This window comes from Pteropus alecto, unplaced genomic scaffold, assembly GCF_000325575.1.
Source record: "Pteropus alecto unplaced genomic scaffold, ASM32557v1 scaffold78, whole genome shotgun sequence".
Classification (NCBI taxonomy): domain Eukaryota; kingdom Metazoa; phylum Chordata; class Mammalia; order Chiroptera; family Pteropodidae; genus Pteropus; species Pteropus alecto.
Window position 1 is genome coordinate 16,040,999 of NW_006443124.1, and position 17,882 is coordinate 16,058,880.

Below are 17,882 nucleotides of genomic sequence, written 5' to 3' on the forward strand. Positions count from 1 at the left end.
ATACGTTGTCTTCACTATTGCAGTTGTATGATAGGTCTTGACTGGTTGAGTAGCTCCCCCAGGTTCCTCTTTAGGGGGGCCTTGGCTCTTCTTGGCCCTTTGTTTTTTTTGTTTAAATTTAGAATCACTTTTCAAATTCAGTGAAAAGTCCTATTGAGATTTCGTTAGAATGTATTAAATATGGATCAATTGGGGAAGGATTTACATCTTCATGATATTGACTCTTCCAACCTGTACAAACAGTTCGTCCCTCCATTTACTTAGGTCTACTCTGTAATATCTTTCTAAGTTCTTATAGTTTTCTCCATAAAAGTCTTAATCAAGTTTTGTTAGATTTTTTCCGTGGGTGCCTTATGCATACCTTACATATGGCATTTTCTCTATTATATTTCTTACCGTTATTTTCCTTTCTGTCACTTTTCTTGTCTAGTCTCTCTCCATTCTCTGTTCTGTGTGGAAGACCGAAATCACCTATTCCTGGAATGTTTGATAGAATTTGCAAATGAAACCATCTGAGCTTGATATTTCCTTTTACAGAGAAAATGTTTACATACTGATTCAATATATATATACTGTTTGTTTGTTTGCTGTTGTTTTAGTAGTTGCAAGACTATTTAGGTTTCTATTTCTTCTTTACTCTGTTTTATAATTTATATTTTTCCAGGAATTTGACCTTTCCTCCTGAGTTTTCACATTTATAGACAAAAAGTTATTCACAATATTCTCTATTTAAGTTTTTAATTTTTTAACATCCATAGAACTTTTCCTTCCTGATTATTTTTGCCACCATATTTTGAAGCTATGTTGTTAGGTGCAAACAATTTTCTATGTGACATCTTCTCAATAACTTTAATCTTTTCTCATGCTTTTTGTCTTTGAGTCTCTTTTTTAAGCTGAAAATCTATTTTGGCTAATATTAATATAGCAATGTGATGTTTATCATATGCTTTTTTCTTTTTCTTTTTTTTCCTTTTACTTATCTCCTTGGGTTTAGGGTATCTCTCTTGAAAATAGCAAGTAGCTGAGTTTTTTAACTACAATGGTTGTAATTACTGATGTATACAGATTCGTTTTTACTGTCTTCTGTTATACCTTTCCATGGTCTTCCTTACCTTTCCTATTTCTTTTTTCCTCCTTTCTTTACTTCTTTTGGATAGATCCCCCATTTCATCTTCCCTCTGTGTTTATTGAAAGCCACCCTGACAATTTTAATATGTATATTTAAGTTAACTTAAGTTTAATTTTTGAAATTGTGGTATATTTATATAGTGGAATGTTTGACATCAGTTTTAAAAATTTATTTCTAAAAGATATTATATGGCACATGAAAAGTTCACATGGAAAAATATGGAAATATATATAGTTATAGATAGATAGATACATACATACACACAGTCAATTCTCATTATTCAAAGTAGTTATATCCCATAAAGTCATGAACACTGATTAACAAATGCCACTGCTCCTAAGGGAAATACAAGGTGAGTTTCCTTGCAAGCCTCTCATCACATTGTCATCACATTTTCATCAATCGATCAACACACAGCCTTGTTTTATGTGTGTTTTGGTTTAAAGAAATTTTATTCAATATATACTGTTCATTCAATAACGCTGAACTCATAGTCAACAGCACTATGACTCATGTCTGAACAAAGCTTATCTAACGTATATTTTCTCCGTGGGGGCACCACAGCCTTCCTGTGCTTAGGGACACTAGACAGCACTGTGCTCAGGGGCCACTTTAAGCAGTGAAATCACCACCACATTAAATAGACCACAGAAAGGACACTTGTTTGCAGTATGAGAGCTGAAGCAAGAAGGCGGAGCATCACGTAGCTTAACTTCAGCACACATTGGGTGACTCAAATTTTTTGCCACTCCGCACATATAAATGACAGCAAAAGTGATGCAAGTATGATTTGGGAGGTTACAAATAAATTTTGAGGGAGTAGATAGATTTGCAAATACAGGATCAGTGAATAATGAGGATCAACAATTATATATCGTATTAATAAATATCATATTAAATTATATCTCTAAGTGTATGGAAAAAAGACTAGAAGGATACACATCAAATCATTGCTATCTGTGGATGATTTTGGAGTTTGGCATTATTCAGATTATCTGTAATGATTATGAACTGACTTCATGTTCCAAAAATTATTGACAAAAAGACTGAGTGTTGTCCTTGCATCTTTTCTAGCCCTGTTTCAGTGACAAGACGAAGAACCTGGAAGCTTACGTGAAGTGGTTCAACAGATTATGCTACCTCGTAGCGACTGAGATCTGCATGGTGTGTGGAAAACCGGGGGGCATGGCCTGGCATGGCCAAAGGCAGGCGGGGGTTGGGACGAGCCCTCCTGGGAGGGAAGCGAATGGGCTTCTTGCACCCATCTGTCTCCAAGCCCAAGGCCAGATTGGGCACCCCTCTGGGACACCAGGTGTCACCTGGCTGGCCTGTGGTGACATTTTCCCTCTGAGTAGAGCCTGGCATGGATCCACAGGCCTCTGAGACTGCTGGCTGAAGGAGTGAGGGGCGGCCTCTGCTTCCTCCATCTGTGCCTGTCTACCTTAGGGGGACTGGCCTGCAGCCCCATTTTGTTTGGCTCACTTGCAACTGAGAGATAGATATCACCCAACCTTTAAGAATTGAGAGATCGCACATTCAAAGTCCAGGTCTCCAGCTTCTCCTGGGAAGTAGAAAGCAGGAAGACCTGACGAGGCTGAGCTTGTCATCGAGACACAGTCCCGCCAGCCAGACCAGCCCACCTTCTTCTCTCCCTTACAACAAAGGGACCCTTCCCTGAACCTACTCCCCACCATCAGGTGAAACCCAGGGGCCACTTGTCTCAGGAAAAGACTAGAGGCAGCACATGTGCCAGGTTGGGCTCTCCAAAAGCAGACATTGCTACAGAGCCTGGGTGCGAGGTGGTTCTGGGGGTGCACACCTGTGACAGAAAAAGGGGAAGAGGCGGGCCTGGTCAGAAGGAGAAGCTGACCTGCGATGCCTCCACCCATGAGAGTGTTTCCTGTTTTTGAGCCCACATCCCCACCTTGCTTGGTCACCATCACTGTCACTGCACTGCCCTGAGAAGGACAGGGCAGTACCCAAGGCAGGCAGCTCTCTGAAGGGGGGTGAAGCAGCATTTCTCCGCAGACCCCACAGCATGCTTCTCAGTGGCGATAAGACTAGCGCTGCACTTGTGGGAGGCAGGTCAGCGCTATCTTTGCGGAAGGAGCACGGCCTAGGGCCCGGGGCCCTGCTGCTCCGTACGTTGACATTGGTGGCCTGGCAGCTGGCATGGGGTTTGCCTGAGCGAAGCCTGAACTCAGCCCATCCGAGCCAGGGTTGGCTTGTGGCCCCATGTGGGGACAGCAAGCTTGGTGCTGGGGGGAAAGCGAGAGAGCCATGCTTTCTGCTTCCAGAGGGGGTGCTGGAGCTGGGCAGGTGACCTCATGCCCTCCCACCCAGAGTCCTCCCCAGAGGTAAGGTCTACGCTGGCTCTGCCCAGGATGTGTGGGAGTCCCCAAGCCCATGGGCTGCAGACTGCTCACATCACACATCTCAGCCGTTAAGAGGGACTGGCCAGGTGAGCAGGGTGTGTGGTCAGAGCAGGGCAAGGATCCATCATGGCTGAGGCTCAGGTGTCCTGTCCCCAGCCGGCCAAGAAGAAGCGGAGGGCCCAGGTGATCGAGTTCTTCGTCGACGTGGCCCGCGAGTGCTTCAACATCGGCAACTTCAACTCCCTCATGGCCATTGTCTGTGAGTGGCTGGCCCGGGACGAGTGCCCGGGCACATGGGTGTAAGCCAGGGTGCTCCTCTCAGCAAGGCCTGGGTGCCAACTGGGCCCATGGCTCCCCGAGAGGTCCGAGGGAGGCAAGCTCAGCCCCCTCAGGGTGCTCAGTAAGGGCTTAGCATGTGTCCCTAGATCAAGGGAGAGAGGGGCCCCTGAGCAGGCCCTGGTCATGGTGTGGGTCCAGTGTGCCGAGCACTGGGACTGGCGGCCTGCACTCGTGGAAGCCAGGCCTGCCCCAATATGACATCTACCTGCCACCTGACAGCTGCGACTGCTGCAGACCTTAGCCCTGGTCAGGGTGCAGCCTGAGGGGCTGGGCCAGCTGGGGCCACACAGAGGCCTCCTGCCTGAGGAAGTGAGGGGGGCTGTGCAGCCTGGAGCAGCCCTCCCCAGCTCGGCCCTCCCTCTTTCAGCTGGCATGAACATGAGCCCTGTCTCTAGGCTGAAGAAGACCTGGGCCAAAGTGAAGACAGCTAAGTTTTTCATTCTCGAGGTAAGCAAAGTTGTTGGGTGACCAGGTAACACTGGCTGTCCGCAGACACAGCTGCCCAGCCGTATCCATGTCTCCTTCCAGCACCAGATGGACCCAACAGGGAATTTCTGCAACTACAGGACAGCCCTACGTGGCGCAGCCCACCGCTCCCTGACGGCCCACAGCAGCCGGGAAAAGGTAGGTCCTCCCTGCTCTCAACCACCTTGGCCCAGATGGGCAATATCAGAGAACTGGATGCCAACTCCAAGGTCACCTGGTCCAAACCCTACGCTTCTACAGCATCTGTAATAGACAACCACGTCTCCTTGCTTGCATGCCTCTAGTAGGGGGAACGCACCACCTTATCAAACAGATCAGCCTGCCCCCAAGCAGCTCTAACTGATAAGAAGGCTTCCTTTTGCGGTGGCAGCCAACCCCTGGGGTTGTCCTCTCTGGGGGGCCGTGCAGAGTGAGACTGTTCCCTCTTCTACCTGCCACTCTTTCAGAGTACCCAGGCCCCTCTCCTGCTCTCCTCCTGAGTCAGCAGCCCCAGACCTGACCTGTGTACCCCGGTCTTCAGTCCCCTCCCACTTGGGTTTCTTTGATCCCTGAACAGCTCCATTTGTCAGAGTCCCTTCCCTTTCAGATCAAATTGTGATCCCAAGTATGAAGGATCTTACACCTCCTTCATCTAAACTCAATACCTTCATTGATGTGGCCTCAGATCACATGGATGAATCTGGCAATGACTGATCCAAGCTTCTCACCCACTAAAACTGCCCTTTTCACAGGTTCCATTCCTATACATTTTCATTGGGGGGCTGGGGCTTCACTGGCCTTGATCAATTTTATCTTTCATTTTTTGGGGGGGGGGGGGCTTCACTGGCCTTGATCAATTTTATTTCTCTTCCAAATTCTCTTAGTGGCCTCTGATACAAGAAGCCATGCGTGGGCCCTGGGATCACAGTTATGCTCTGTCTGGGAGCCTGTCACCAGCCGGCAATTAGCACTGTTCGTCTCTGGGCACAGGAAACACTGAGACTGGCTGGGCCTTCAGTCTGGTCTCTTTGGAACTTTGGTGGCATCAGATCCCTGCGTGGAGGTCTGTTGCCAGCTTGAGGCATAATAGAGCAAACTGCTGTCTTGAAAGCCGCAGTCACTGAAATTGTACTGGGTAGATGTAGATTTGGGGAGCAGGCGAGATACTCATGGCCCTTCCTGTTCGGGCTGTGAGCACTTCAGCAACTCCGGTCCAAGGAGGGCTGAGGAGGAGGGGGCAGCATCCAGTGAAGTGGGACCTCAAGCCCCAGAGCAGGTGAGCCTGTCCCCCACAAGCCAGGAAGCTGGGACACCAGGGCAGTAGGAACCTCGTTTCACTGAGTACCAATCACATGAGGGCCACTGGACCTCCATCCTCCGTTTAATTCTGGTGACTATTCTACAGGGTGGATTTCAGCTCTGCCATTTCCCAGATTAGAAGACTGAGTCTCAGAATGGAGGCCTCACTTGTCCATTCGCATGGCGAGTGGGTGGCAAAGCTGGGAGTTAGACTCTAGCTTGTACTCACCACCAGGCTGCCTCTTGTTCCCAGGCACAGGCGCTGTGTGGCAGTCACACGGGTAGTGGCTTATGGCCCAGGAGTTGGACTGTGGGGTGGGGATGCATAGTGTTGGCTGTGGCCTTCGGTCTGAGGTGTCACTCATGGCTCCGGCACTCTGCACCGTTTCTCTTGCATCTGTGCTGAGGCCGTGGGGCAGAGTGAACTCACCAGGACTTCCTGTTTCTGCACTCAGAGCCCCCTGCCAGCTGCACATTTAGGTCTGGTGCTGGAGGTAGACAGATGACTTACAGAGGTGTGTATTTAGTTTCACTGCATTCTCCTCTAACTTCCAGAGAGAGATGAACCATGGGCTGGGCCCATAGAAGCTGCCTTATAAATGGACAGAAGGCTGGAGGATGGGTGGATAAATGGGTGGATGGATGGAAGGAATGAAGGAAGGAAGGAAGGGTTGCAAGATGCTCTCACAGTCCCCCAGTGACCCCAGCTGAAACTTTAAGGCTCAGAAGTCTCGGTAGTCACCCTATGCTGTCTTCTTGCCTGTGGTTGGCCCCTGTCTACCTTGCCCTCTCCCCTGCCCCTGTCTTTGTCGCCAGCCCACACTACGCAGACTTCTCTGGGTGACCTCCAGGCTGAGCTGGGTTCTGATGGAACTGCTCAGCTCCAGAAAGCAAGGGCAGTGGGTTTGGCGTCACCCCGTGGGGCAGGGAGACCAGCCAGGACAAAAGCCCTAGAGGGTGGGCCTGGACCCACATGGACAGGCAGAAGTGGTGAAAAGTGCTTGTATGTGGAAAATGCTACTGCCCTGAGGACCAACTCCAATGCCCGCTGCCTCCAGGAAGCCTGCACCAGGCCCCTGAGGAGTCATGTCTGTCCTCAGCGTCCCACTGCCCTTAATCCACTCCCTGTCCCAGCGCTTCTTCCCATTCCAACCCAATTCAGCCCTCGCGCTCCGACACAGGCCTGGGACTCAGCGACAGTGTTGGGGCATGGAGGAGATGGACTGGCTCGTTAAGGAAGCAGGAAAGGCAGAGGTTCTGGGGCTGAGCCACCTAGGCCCTAGGCCTGCCTCTGTTCCTTACCGCTTGCTGTGTGAGCTCCTGAGAGTTACTTACCCTCTCTGGGTCTCAGCTTCCTCCTCTGTAAGGCAATAAGAGCCCTGCTTCACTAGACTGTGGTGAGCATAAAACGCTATCTTGTGCACATACGGCTCTGCTCAGTGGAACATTCAGGCCCACCACTGGTGGCCCCATGACAAAGGTGTAAACAGAGGGCCCTTTGGGAGCCTAAGGGCAGCAAAGCCTCCTTCACTCTCTAGTTGTTCCCATGACTGTCTCCTGGTACACTGAGGTCAGAGGTGAATGTGTCTGACACACCTTCACTGTCCCTCAAGCCCTGGCACCTGGTGCAGAGAAGAACTGAGCAAATGCTGTGGAATTTACATCATTCCAGGGTGACCAGTTCCCTGGGATGTCCCAGTTTTAGAACCAAAAGCTCTGTATCCCAGAAAACCCTTCTGTCTCCGGCAAAACAGGCGGTTGGTCTTCCTGCTAAATCTGGCTCTGGTCCTGGCCCTGGTGGTCACTAGCCGGCCATAGCCCTGCCACTCCATAGGCCTCAGTTTCCTCATCTGCTCTGCCCAGTTGAGCCATCCATACTTCTGTGCTATGCAGAGTGGTCAGAGCCCAGGTCCTCGCCTCAAAGCGCCTGTCATCTTGCATAGGAGGTGACCTTCACTTGGCATTCCCTGAGCCAGAAATGTCAGTGTCTGGTGCCCAGTTCCAAGGGTGATAGGCTGGGCTGGCAGAGAGGGTAAGTTAGCGCCCTGCAGCTGATGTTACAAAGCACACAGCTGGGCAGCTTAGAACAGAAATGTGTCCTCTCCCAGTGCAGGAGGCCATAATCAGGGTGGACAGGGCCACACTGCCTCCAGAGTCTCTGTGGGAAGGTCCTCCTGGCCTCTTGCAGCTTCAAGTGGCCTCAGGATTTCCTCGGCCAGTGGCCATATCGCTCCTATCTCAATCTGTCTCAATCTTCATGTGGCCATCTTTCCTGCGTGTGTCCAAATGTCCCTCTCTTTACAAGGACACCAATCACTGAATTAAAACCCAGCATATCCAGTATGACTTCATCTTAACTTCATTCTATCTGAAAAGATTATCTCCAGATAAGGTCCCATTCACAGGCACCAGGGTTTAGGACATCAGTACATCTTTTGAGGGGGGACACAGTTCAACCCACAATAGCAGGGTAGAGCCAGCTAGTTCCCCTGGGTGTCTGAGCTGTCAGCAGTAAACTCAATTCTCTAGGGGTCGACAGGGCAGGGAGAGACAAGCAAGACATCTGACAGAGAAGCACAGAGACCCCCCTATTCGCAGGCTGACCTTCAGGGACCAAAAGGTTGTGCGCTGGGCCTCACCATAGTGCAGCAGGCTCAGAGCTTTAGCATCAAGAAAGACATAGAATAGCAAATTGGTAAATAAGTATTAAAAATGAGGCCACAAACTTTCACAGGAGTTGATGCCCATTCCATATGGATTAAACATGTGCTCAGTCTGCGCCGGTCCTCCCAGTGGGAGACGAAAGAAATGTTCAAGGAGCATTGGGACTTCCACCCAGCCCCACCATGGACCCAAATGGCACCGTATACAGTAGGAGCTCAGTCAGCACTGGGACCTGACAAGGCCTAGGAGGAATCAGTCCAGCCCCATGGGGCACACTAAGTAACCTGTACCCCGTGCATCCCAAGGCCAATGCTGAGGCCAGCCATCTATGCCAAGGAAGTCTCTCTCGCTGATGCATGTGAGGTCCTTGGGGCAGGTGGCTGCTGGCAAGGGCTGACCCACACCTTGTCCCTTCCAGATCGTCATTCCCTTCTTCAGCTTGCTCATCAAAGACATCTACTTCCTGAACGAGGGCTGTGCCAACCGCCTCCCCAATGGACACATCAACTTTGAGGTAGGGTCCAGGGTCCGGGGCTGTGCCACCAAGTTAGACAGGATGTAAGAGCTCCCAGAGCAGGAACGCTGGCCTGGACAGCTGGACTAATGGGGACCCCAAGACAGAGTTTGCGACCAATGTCAGAGCAGGTCGATGAGGGTCTGTGCACCCCACATCTTCCATAGGAGGAGTCAGGTTCATGCAGCCATCGGTCCCTACTCCAGGCAGGCCTTGTGCCTAGCATGGGTGAACCAGAGTCATTTTCAGCCCCTGAGGAGCACCAGGCTGGTGAGAAAGCCCCACAGACCCATAGTGACAGCTGGTGAGGTGATGTGACAGGCTGCACAGGGGCACAGTGCACAGGGGTCAGGGAGGCCTACCCAAGGGGGAGGCCTGAACAACAAGTGGAAGTAACCAGTCAGAGGGCAACATGGGCACAAGGGAAGAAAGACTTCTCCCTCAGCAGACACTCACCAGTGTCAGCTCAAGTGTCCCCCTCCTCCAAGAAGCCCTCTAGATCTTCCAGGCAGAGGGAGGCCAGTGAAAAATAGGCTGGGCGTCCCTCGGCACAGTACTCCAGTCCCCGCACTCCTCAAAAGCTGTTCCAGGCTGTTCCACTCCATCTCACAACCCCCGACACAGGCCTACCCAGCACATGTGGCTCAAAGTAGCTGGTAGGCTAGGCATGGTGAGGGCCGGGGCCCGGAAGCCCTGATGGCGTGGGACAGTGACAGCAGGTGGTCACTGAGTCAGACAGATCATGCCATGCAGCAGTGGCACCCCCAATCCACAGGAAAGAGGGGGCTCTTCTACCTTGGGAAGGCCAACCTATCCTAGTGCTGGCCCCACCCAGCCTCCAACTCCAAGAGCAATCAGCCCTGGGCCAGCTCCTTGCTCAGTCTGAGCCTCAGTCTGTCTATGAAAGGGGGCTTCTTCCGCAGCCTTACAGAGGGGCTAGGAGGATGTGCTGTTAGGCCCACCAAGGGCTCTGCAGGTGTCACCTGATGACTGGGCCCACTGCAGGCGCCTGGGCCATTCAGCCTCACACGAACACCCCAGTGACCTTCACATGCCTCTCACCGACCTGATTACCCCTGAAGGCCAGCGGAGCTGGGGGAAGTCCAGTGTAGCAGATGACCTGAGCCCTGCACCCCAGGGGCAGTTCCGGGCCAGAGGTGACATGGAAGAAGCCAGGCTTGGGCGAGGCTGCAGGGCCCTGGGGCCTGGGAGCGCCCTCTTCTGGCAACTCCGTCACACACCAGGGCGGGAACCCTGTCTTTTGCCTTCTTGGTCTTCAGAGCTGAGGCTGGGCGTGGAGAGGCAAGACTGCAAGGTGCTCACCGGTGCCCGGATTTAGGATGCGGGCAATGGGGGCGAAGCCAGCGAGGGCTGGTCAAATAAAGCCAGGAGTGGGGCTTTCACCCATTCATAACTTGGTACTGCTATTTATTTAAACTTCTTCTTTAAGTTAGTACTTTTTTAAAATTTAAATAAGCATATTTCTATTTTACTTAAATGAAATTCTTCTTCAGTGAATTTACCTTAATTTTATTTAAATACATTTATCGAAATTTACTTGCATATTCTTTAAATAAACAAACTTGCCATAAGTTGGGATAACCACAAAAATAAATAGAAACTAAAGTAAGGTCCACCTCTAGCTAGAGGCACTGCCTGCTGCGGCCATGGCCCGAGCCTCCCTGTCCCCACAACATGGGGGCTGATGAGCCCTAGGTGACAAGTACAGCTGATTCCTTGGAGGAGATAAAGAGATGTGACAAACACCCAGGTTTCTCGATGGGTGATACTGTCATTTACTGCCCAGTGTTCCACCTTGTCCACCCCAGAGGCTACGAAAAAGGCCTTGCCAGGGCTGGCCCCACTCTCGCAGGTGACGTCCAGGACCTGGGAGTGCATCCATCTTGTGTCTCTATGACCCTGGCAGAAATTTCTGGAGCTGGCCAAGCAGGTTGGAGAGTTTATCACATGGAAACAAGTGGAATGTCCCTTCGAGCAAGACCCCAGCATCACCCACTACCTGTACACGGCTCCCATCTTCAGTGAGGACGGTAAGGTAGCTCCAGGCATCACTGGCCCCCAGGCCACAAGACTCTTACATGGCCTTTTAGTCACATCGCCATTCGGGGCCCCTGCTCTGAGCAGGACACACCATGCCCATATTTGCTGGCTCAGGGAGGGAGCAGATGAGGCTGCATCTCTCCGCCAGTCAGTTGCCATCCCCGGAACACTGGACGGGGCCTGAGGCATCGCAGATTGGACCCATTCCCCCAGGGCCAGGCTTCCCCGGATGCAGCTTGGACGCTGTTGGGCATCATAAATCTGAACCACCTTCTGTCTGACCCCACTTTACTCTTCAGAAAAGTGAGGGTGATGGTAAGAGCCACCTTTCCAGGGCTCACATGGGGATGTCCTTCCAGCTGGTATGTGTGCGTGAGAGTGTGTGCATGTGTGTGTAATACACACCAACATCAGACAAGATATCACCGGAGTACTGTAAATGTCTGTCCCCTACAGAAAATCTGTATTCTCATCTGGTCATTTGTCAGATATAACAGACTTGCTCATGAATTTTCTAAGAGAACAAACACCAGGAGCCCCTCTTCCAAGAAGAGAAAGTGCTGGCGAAGCAAGTGATCCTCTGGGCCTGAGTTGCCCCTTGCTGTGGGGAAGTGTAGCCCCATGGTTAGCTGCTCCCTGGATCCAGGACCCTCAAAGCATGCCGGGAAACTCTCACTCAGCACAGAGGAGGACCTGCTTCTCATCATGGCGAGCGTTTTACAGAGGGACCACACTCTGGCGCTGGAGAACACATTCTACCCAAAACAAAAATAGGGGAAGGATTTTCTAATGATTTTGCTTTTTAATTGTTAATACTTTCAACTTTGCCACTTTATTTTTTTATATTTTAGAGCTAGTAACTTCTTGGAGGGAGTCTTAACAGTATATGGAGTTCTTCCCTGCATCAAGAAGCTCAACAGCCTGATGGATAAACCTGCCTGGGCCACCCCCGCCATAGCAAGCTGTGTGACCCTTGGCATGTTCCTCACCCTCTCTGAGCCTCCCCTGCTGTATTTATAAAGTGAGAGAGGCTACTTCCCAGGGCCACAGTGAGAATTATTCAAACTGGCACCGGCAAAGCCCATAGGACTACACTTAGTCGATACTAGTTGTATTAGTCTCCTTATTGGTGCTGAAACAAATCCTCACAAACTTGGTGGCCCACAACAACAAATTTATCCTCTTACAGTCATAGAGGTTAAAAGTCCAAAGTCAGTTCCACTGAGCTAAAATCAAGGTTTCAGCAGAGCTGGTTATTTCTAGTGGGGAGAATCATTTCCTGGCCTTTTATGACTTCCAGGGCTGCCTGTGTTGCCGGGCTCCTGGCCCCTTCCTCCACCTCCAAAGCATCACTCCAACCTCTGCTTCCACCATCACATCATCTTCTCTCTTGCGGTCAAGTTTCCCTCCATCCCCTTCACAGAAGGACACTTGTGATGGCATTTAGGGCTCACCTGGATAATCCAGGATCATCTTCCTATCTCCAGATTCTTGTTTTAATCACACATGAACAGTCCCTTTTTGCCACAGAAGGTAACATGTCTGCTGGTTCTGGGGGTTTAGATCTGGATGCCTCTGGGAGCCATTATTCAGCCTACCATATTGGTTATTATGGTGATTGTTGTCATTAGCCAGTAGAAATTGAGCAATAAAATGTGTCATAGGCACATTAGGAGAGGGGCAAAGGAGTCTAAGGGCAGGACGGAGCGTGAGAGAGGGACATTTCATTTAGTCAGCATTATTTCTAGAGAGCTTGCTATGTTCCAGGTAGTGATTTGGCCACGAACATACAGATAAAATCCTGGCCCTTCAGAAACACCCTTAGGGAGGAGCACCTTCCATTTGACCCTCTCTTCTTTTTGTCCCTCTCCTACCCCCAAAAAGTGGAAAAAAGCAAAAGAAGAGACCTAAGATGTATTGAGCCCTAAGTGAGTTACAGCCTCCGAGAGAAGTCCCACCCTATCCTCAGTTCCAGGTCTTCCCTGGCAGGGCCCACCCGGCAATCCATTCAGCCTTGGGGCTCCCTGAAATAAATGAAAACATAAAAAATCTCAGCAAAGAAACAGAAGATATAATGAAGAGCCAAATGGAAATTTTAGAACTGAAAAATACAATAAATGAAATAAAAAACTGAGTGGATGGGCTCAACTGAATAATAGAGAGGACAAAGGAAAGAATCAGTGAGATGGGGGATAGAACAATAGAAATTATACACTCTGAACAATAGAGCCTCAGGGACCTATGGGACTATTAAAAAAAAAAAAAAAAAGATCTAACACTTGTGTTATCAGAATCCAGGAAGGAAGGGACAGGCAGGTAGGGTTGAAAGTACTTGAAGAAATAATGACTGGAAAGTTCCCAGATTTGGAAAAGACATAAATCTACAGATTCAAGAAGCCAAATAAATCCTAAAGAAGATAAAACTCAAAGAAACCCATATGAAGACACACCATAGTCAAACTTTTGGAAACTAAGGAAAAAGAAATAAATCTTAAAAGCAGTGAGAGAGAAATGGCACCTATAGGGAAAAACAATTCAAATGACATCGGATTCCTCATCAGAAACCGTGGTGGCCCAGAGGCAGTGGCACATTTTTCAAGTGCTGAAAGAAAATAATTGTCAACCCAGAATTCTATACCTGGTGAAAATATCTTTCAGGAATTTACTGTAGATAAGTCAAAATGTAAAACCAGACAAAGAGTTTCTTATAAAACTAAAACATGCCACTACTACATGATTCAGCAACTATACTCTTGGGCATTTATTTATGCCAGAGAAAGGAATACTCATGTTCACACAAAAACCCATGCACTGATGCTTATAGCAGCTTAGTTTGTCGAAGCTGAACCTTAGGAACAACCCAGACACCCTTCAGTGGGTGAGTGGTTAAAAACACTGTGGTACATCCACACCATGAGACACTGTAGCGACAAGAAGCAGTGGAGTATTGACACCCTACATCATGGAGAAATCTGCAGAGAGTTCCACTGGTGAGCAGAGCCAGTCCCAAAAGGTTACATACTGTTCGACTCCATTTATATCACATTCTTGAAATGACAAAATATAGACATAGAGAACAGATTGGTGATTGCCAGGGGTTAAGAAAAGGGTGGAGATGGGCGGGAAGTGGGGGTGGCTATAAAAGGCCACATGAGGAGGTCTTTGTGGTAATGGATGTTCACATCTTGACTGTATTAGTGTCAACATCCCAGTGGCAACCCTGTCTTATAGTTTTGCAAATGGTTGCCTTTTGGAGAGACTGGGTAAAGGGTACACAGATCTCTCTATGTTTCTTACAACTGTATGTGAATCTGCAATTATCTTTCAACCACAAGTTTAATTTTAAAACAGAAAGCAGTTCAGACTCTGGGCATAGAACGGATTATTATCAACTATAATTGTGTAATTTCACTTCATTTTCTGACTAGGTCTTTATTTGGCTTCATATGAAAGTGAGAGCCCAGAGAACCACTCAGAAAAAGAGAGGTGGAAAACTCTAAGGTTAGTGTGCATGCCAAGATGGGGTAGGGATGCGGTAGAGGAGGGGTGGGGTGTTTGGGCCAGGACGGGGCCGAGGGACTTCATCAGTACCCCAGTATCAACCTCCTGAGAGCCCCAGAGAAGGCAGGTCAGGCCAGGGTCTTGGGGTTGGGGCAGAACTCAAGGGCTGGGTCGGAGAGGAGGTTCAGACCACAACCCCCCATGACTGGTAGCTGCATCTGCAGTCAATCAAGATGTGTGTCCCAGGGCTTGGAACCCCCAGTTGGCATTCCGATGCAACACACGCCACCTCCTGCTTGTTCAGCCTGTTAACACAATGGGTGGAGGTTATAATGATCTTCAGTGGTGGGCTCTGAACCCTGAGCTGAGAGCATTGCATGACACCCCGCCAGGTGGAAGGCACCTGTTGAGGAAGTGACACTCTAGAAGGAAATGTGACCACAGGCTGGGTCTGTTTAAACCTGCAGGTCCTCTATTTTGGGGAAGACGTGAGGGGCCAGAGGAGGAGGTGGAGGAAGAGGGAGAGAAAGCCCGCAGAAGCCTTCGATCGTAGCCCTGCCTCAGCCGGCCCGCGGGCAGGGAGGCCTGGGCCCTCACTGCTTTGTAAACTGTGACCCCGTGGCCTGGCACCCCCCACAGTGACTGTGCAGCTCAGGAAACTGTTCTTCACCTTTTGTGGGACCCCAGCCCTGGCAGAGCCCAGGACCTTCAGATGTGTGGGTGGCACTTGCCTCTGGGGCCTTGCCTTCAGGACAGTGTGGTCACATTGCTGATCAGTCTGTCCATCCTCAGCAAGGACCGCTCTCACTGGGTGACTCGTGCCATGGAAGCTGACACCCAGTCTGCTACCAGGTGGCCTGGGAGCCTCTGCATCTCCAGCAGGCATTGCAGTGATGGGAGAGGGGCCAGAGCCCACCAGTGACCCTGCTGTTCTACAGAGGGACCCTCCCCTGCCTCTTGAGTTGAGTTGGTTTCTGCAGCCCCATGCACCCTCTTTCTGGATCCTGCTGGTATCAGGGGATAGCTCTCTGGTGACAGCCAGGATGTCAGTCAATAGGACAAATCTGAGTCATGGAATTGACAACATGTACAGTACATTGTAAACTGTAGAGTTGGTATAAACACGTTCGTACACACCCTGCACATCCTCGTCCACATTGCATCTCTCACTGCGGGCTTCTGCCACAACACAGATTTGGGAATGGTATGGCCTTGGGTCAGCAGGGGCCGTGGGGGATATTTCCATTCCATAGACCCCAGGTCGTGCTGTCAGGCCTAGTGTGTAGTAAGTGCTTGATAAACCTCTAATGAACAGATACCCACAGCCTTGCGAGCAGTGAGACACCTCTCTTATTGGGGGCGTGAGAGGGAAGAGGGAGTGATGAAGCCGGGAGGCGCCCTCAGCCTACCATGAGGCTCCTCCCGCAGGGCCCCCCACTCAGCCTCGCATACACTGAGACAAGTTTCTGTGCCAGGAAGCAGACAGGCCACAGAGTTGTGACCAGGTTCCCCAGCCGGAAGTCAGGGAGTGAGAGATGCACCTCATTCCTGATCAAACCCTGCTGGGCAGAGGGTCAAAGGTGGGGAGGTGGTGTTGGAGGTGTACAACCCACCCTGGCTGTCACCCAGCTACGTCAGGCCCCTCAGAGGCCGGGCCCTGCCCAGTACCATTCTGGCAGCATGGCCCTGGTCCCATCTGAGGGACAGGCAGAGACAGGGCAACCAGTAGCCCTGGTGCCTCCCCAACGTTGGGGAATTCTGCCTAGTGACCCGGGACTTGGGGAGGTCCCACAGGCCCAGCAGCCTGACAGATGTGTGGGAACACTGCATCTAAGGGTTAAGCAGGATCTGTTTTATGCCTCACCAGCCCACCCCTTTCCATCTGAGACCCCAGAGAGGGTGAGTAGTGCAGGGAACAGGCTCCAACAAGCCTAGGCTCCACCCTACCTTATATCCACTCAGCTCCTGACCAGGCCTAGGCGGGGCCCTTGGGCCAAACCCAAGGAGTCCTGGGGGTCCCAGGAACTGGCTAGAAGTACCTCCTCATCCTCCCATCCCCACCCAACACAATTTGGCCTCTGCAAAGTTCAACGGGACCCCTGCATACGTCGGCAGGGGCTATCACTGTCTCCCGGTCACACTGAGCACTGTCTGTCAGAAACAGGGGCAAGTGTCACAGAAGGGGTTAGTGGCCTTGGAGACACATGATGGCAGCTCCAGGGCTCATGTCCTGGGAACTCTGGGAGGCCTGTTCAGGGCCCAGCTCCCACCAGAGGAGGCTGTCCCCTACCCCAGCCACAGGGAGACAGGACTCTCTGGAAGGGGCTCCCAGCCTACCCCAAGGGCCCAGGCCTTCTTGGTCACTTGGCTCCATCTTATTCCTGAGCGACTCAGTGCAAGAGCCTGTGAGGAAACCCCAGAATGTTGAGTTTGGAGTTGGCAAGTGAGGCCGAAAGGCCTGGGGACAGCTGGTCACGGTGCCCCTTCCTGCCTCAAGCAGTCTGTTACCCTGGCCTGGGATCCCAGCTCTCTCCAAGGCCAGCCCCCACATGCCTCCCACAGCCACACCCTCTGCAGCCAAGGCCCAATTCAGTCTTTTCTGTCTCTCGCAGGGATATTGCAGGGCTCCTCCCAGCTGTGAGGAGCACGAGGAAAGGAAGCCAAAGGAAGCAGAGCAGGGCCCGCAGCTGAAGCTCTAATGGTTAGACCGGGAAGCAGGTCAAGCTTGTTGGTGCTAACAGAGGATGTGGCTCGCACTGCTGCCCTCAGGCCTGCAGCCCCAATTCAGAGGAAACACCCCCTCTTGTTTCCTGCTTCTGTGGCCTTGCACATGCTGTTCCCACTGCCTGGCATGCTGTTCACCACCTCGTCAATCTAGTCAGAGCTGTCCCTCTGCGGAGGGATTCCTGACATGCAGCCCCTTTCTGCACACCTGCTCCCTCCAGCCTGCCGGCCCCTTGGCAGCCCAGAGCCGAATGGGTGTCAGGGGAGGATGGTGAGGTGAAGTCTAGGCTCACCCCCTATTGGGGGAGGGTGCAGGATAGAGAGAAAGAGGCAGCCTACAACCAACCTCACAGAAGATGCTGTGCCAGGAGACTCAGGGTGAGTGCACCTGTGTCTCAAGGTGCCCTTAAATCTGCTCCCTACCTCTCTGAGCAGCCACAGGGTGCCAGACCTATGTAGCCCAGAGGCGTGCCTTCCCACAGAGCCCACCCTGCAGCCCCCGGGTATGGACAGTGGTGCCCTTTCTCCCGGTGCATCCTCGGAGCCCAGAAGGGGATAGCCCCTGCGCAGAGCCACACAGACAGCCCTTAGCCACATCTGGCACTCATGGACCTTCCTTGTGGAGGCCTGCCATCCTGGTCAGATGGCCCATAGATCCCCATCAGGCGGAGCCTACGCCTATGGGGCAAGTGTCAGCAGAACATTTGGTGCCCAAGACTGTTGCCCCTGAGCCCGGCTTGGTGCCAGATGATGCAACCCTGACACACAGCTCAGGGTTTGAAGCTGGCAGCTCAGTGACGCAGCGGGTGCC

General features: G+C 51.3%; 1 protein-coding gene across 1 annotated transcript in view; it reads left to right on the forward strand.

Annotated features, from left to right (window-relative positions):
• The window catches only part of RASGEF1C (RasGEF domain family member 1C), a 28,798-nt gene extending 13,959 nt beyond the window's left edge, over nucleotides 1-14,839 (forward strand). The window contains exons 6-13 of the mRNA XM_006923244.2: nucleotides 2,204-2,293; nucleotides 3,661-3,763; nucleotides 4,211-4,290; nucleotides 4,372-4,467; nucleotides 8,690-8,785; nucleotides 10,713-10,836; nucleotides 14,275-14,347; nucleotides 14,815-14,839. Coding sequence (XP_006923306.2) covers nucleotides 2,204-2,293; nucleotides 3,661-3,763; nucleotides 4,211-4,290; nucleotides 4,372-4,467; nucleotides 8,690-8,785; nucleotides 10,713-10,836; nucleotides 14,275-14,347; nucleotides 14,815-14,839 — 687 coding nt within the window. The remainder of the gene's footprint in view (nucleotides 1-2,203; nucleotides 2,294-3,660; nucleotides 3,764-4,210; nucleotides 4,291-4,371; nucleotides 4,468-8,689; nucleotides 8,786-10,712; nucleotides 10,837-14,274; nucleotides 14,348-14,814) is intronic.
• The last annotated feature ends 3,043 nt before the right edge of the window (nucleotides 14,840-17,882 follow it).